At 34.9% G+C, this 3,198-nt stretch overlaps 1 protein-coding gene across 1 annotated transcript; it reads left to right on the forward strand.

Annotated features, from left to right (window-relative positions):
• Positions 1-612: 612 nt before the first annotated feature.
• Positions 613-2,369, forward strand: LOC114166104 (ras-related protein RABA3-like). The gene is made up of 2 exons (XM_028050763.2): positions 613-1,088; positions 1,636-2,369. The coding sequence occupies exons 1-2, from the start codon at positions 808-810 to the stop codon at positions 2,090-2,092; spliced, it is 738 nt and encodes a 245-aa protein (XP_027906564.1). The 5' UTR covers positions 613-807; the 3' UTR covers positions 2,093-2,369.
• Positions 2,370-3,198: the final 829 nt, after the last annotated feature.

The following is a 3,198-nucleotide window of genomic DNA, read 5'->3' on the forward strand; positions in this document are numbered from 1 at the left end:
GCCAAACGCAGTACAGTGTCGGTTTTTCGTCTCACTTTATGGGCAAACGTTGCAAAACACAGTTTTGTGAGCAACAGATTCTTGTTTCTGATATAACATTCGTTTGATGTGTTGTTTTAAACAGGAAAAACAAACACTGCAACCAAACATGTTATTTTAAGAAACCAAAATCATCAAAATCTCATATTTGCGAGACCCGAATCAATCAATCATAAATATTAGAAGAAAGCAAAAGAGAAAATTGAAAAGGAAAAAAAAATCGTGGAAAGAGGAATCACCAATCCTTGGATTGCGCCTTGAATTAAGATCAAAGTAATCTGAAACAGTAGACACTGCAACCTTTCAAAAAATTCATGATTCCAGGTTTCCTTAAGCTGAGGCAAACCACCATAGCTTTTTAGTTAATGTTTGATTAATTTATATTTATGTTTCCCATTTGGACCAAAACCATATGCTAAGTAGCATCTCGTAATGTATCATCAGCAGAAGGCATTACGACAATAAAGTCCAAATAATAGTGTCACATAATATTAAAAAGTGAGACACGGAACTGGACCCCATTTTCTTGCCTATACTTTCTGCCACTGCTGATTCTGCATTGGTTTTGTCCGCTTCATCATTTTTCAACAAGTTCCCTGTTCTTTTTCCTGCTTCAACCCACCCCAAAGACCAATATTTTACACTTGGTTCAAGTGGTGTGATTCGTTTTGCTGGGGAAGAATAAAGCTAAGATTTTTGGCCTAGTTTTGGCAAGGGAAGAAAAAGGATCAAATTGATCTTTCTTTTTCTCAGGATCTTCCTTAGAAAATGAACCAGGAAATGAATGGGGTTGAGGCTGAGAAGCAGCAAGAGAATGGAAATGGGAAAATGGGTTATGATGATGTGGTGGAGAAAATAGACTATGTGTTTAAGGTGGTGGTGATAGGGGACTCAGCAGTTGGAAAGACTCAAATACTGTCAAGGTTTGCAAAGAATGAGTTTTGCCTTGACTCAAAGTCCACCATTGGTGTTGAATTCCAGACCAAGACTGTCACTATTAATGCCAAACTCATCAAAGCTCAGATCTGGGATACTGCTGGCCAAGAAAGGTTCATCACATTCTCCCTCACTATATATATATCACTCATTCATGTTTCTGTTTCATTCTTTGTCCATGCTCATTTTGATTTCAACAAATGCCTGCACAGACATTGAGTTTCAATGATGGTACGATACTGATTCAAAGGTTATTATACTATGCATTCATTATTCAACGTGATACCAATTTGACTTAGGAAACATACATGGCCAAAAGCACATGTTCTTGACTTTTGTTTTATAAGTATTTCATTTTCCTAGATTAGGTTCCAAAAGTCTCATTAAGGTTCTATATAAGGAGTCCTAAATAGACAGCTAACGGTTTTGGTAAAATGTAGACCATGCCTGGCTCTGAAAAAGTTCACTAAATCCTATGAATTCAAAATTGAAAACTGTGTGAACTAATGATAGATCATGAGCAAAACACGAAATAAATTGTTTGATGATACTCAACAGCATATCAGCAGAATATGTATATACCAATAACACATGATCATTCTGGTGCAGATAAACTGTTTGATATATGTAATGAGGTTGTAAAATTTGATGGTGATATAGGTACAGGGCTGTAACAAGTGCATACTACAGAGGTGCATTAGGGGCAATGCTGGTGTACGACATAACAAAGAGGCAATCGTTTGAGCATGTTGCGAGGTGGCTTGAGGAACTGCGTGCACACGCAGATAGCTCCATTGTGATAATGTTGGTTGGTAACAAAGGTGATCTTGTGGAGCAGAGAATGGTGGCAACTGAAGATGCAGTGGAGTTTGCTGAGGAGCAGGGTCTCTTCTTCTCTGAGACTTCAGCTCTCAGTGGTGACAATGTGGAGAGTGCATTCCTCAAGTTGCTAGAAGAGATCAATGGTGTAGTGTCTAAAAAGGCATTGGAATGTGCTTGTGGGAAGGTGAATGGTGACACCAATTTTGCCTCCTTCAAAGGAACTAAGGTTGATATACTATCAGTTCCTGAATTGGAAATCAGTGAGATGAAGAAATTGTCTTCTTGCTCTTGTTAATATTGCTGCTGAGATTTAAGATAGTGTATTTGATTTCATGTTTGGAAAAAAGAACAGTCATATAGATTCAGTAGCTATTGCTTTCCATGCTAATTGTTGAAGAGTAATAGTTCTTCTGCTGCATCAAGATTATGAATCATTACAGTTATGGAACATGTACTGAAAAAGTGTACTGATAGACATTTGGAATATTGTCTCAAATATAAACATATATATCTTGTATTTTTATTTGGAACATTCACCTAAGATGTAACTTCTGTAATGGAAATTTGTTTTATGTTCTTCCCTCTGAAAAAATGTGCTCTAACAAAAAAGATGGTTAGTTGTGTACTGTAATTATAAGAAAAATAAAGTGTTTGGAGGTTGCATATATAAATTAATAAATTAACGAACTTGTTTAACGATTACTTAAAGTTTAATGTAAAATTCAGTTGTATAGCTCTGCCACTTATTTATCTTTCATGGTTAATTAGTGATTTTAATCTTTTAATTTTTCCCTCTAACTTCAGATTAGTCCTTTTATGTAACTATTAAAAGTTTACAAAATATAAAACCAGTCATGTCAGTACCTCATCAAATACTACTATTGTGTACTTTTGATAGTTTTAAGACATGATGAAAGGTTTTGTTACTTATAGAGTTTAATTTTATGCCAATAATTTTTTTTAAGGTTAAATTATTTTTTAAATATAAATATAGGTCCATAATATACGAAAGAAAATAACCTATATGAACTTGCACGTGTAATGGGCCATTCCCTTTTTTTTTTGGGAATATAAGTGGTCATTCCCCTTTTTTGGAGAATATAATGGGCCATTCTTTTTTGGGCTTCTTTTTCCACCTCCAAATATTACTTCGGCTCCCAAAATTTTTCCAAAATTTCCTAAATAATCATTGAGATTATTTAAGGAATTTTAGAAAAATGTGGAGAAAGTCAATGATTATTTAAGGAATTTTAGAAAAATTTGAGGTGTTGAAAAAATGCATGAAGGTGAAGTAAGAAGCCACTTCTTTTTTGGGAAGAACGTAATGGGCCATTCAATTTTTGTTTTTTGGAGAATTAATGGCCCGTTCATGCACATATCACTATCTGGCTCACCGTTACT

The sequence above is a fragment of the Vigna unguiculata genome, chromosome 10 (assembly GCF_037176805.1).
Source record: "Vigna unguiculata cultivar grain cowpea cultivar isolate G323 ecotype 2 chromosome 10, ASM3717680v1, whole genome shotgun sequence".
Classification (NCBI taxonomy): Eukaryota; Viridiplantae; Streptophyta; class Magnoliopsida; order Fabales; family Fabaceae; genus Vigna; species Vigna unguiculata.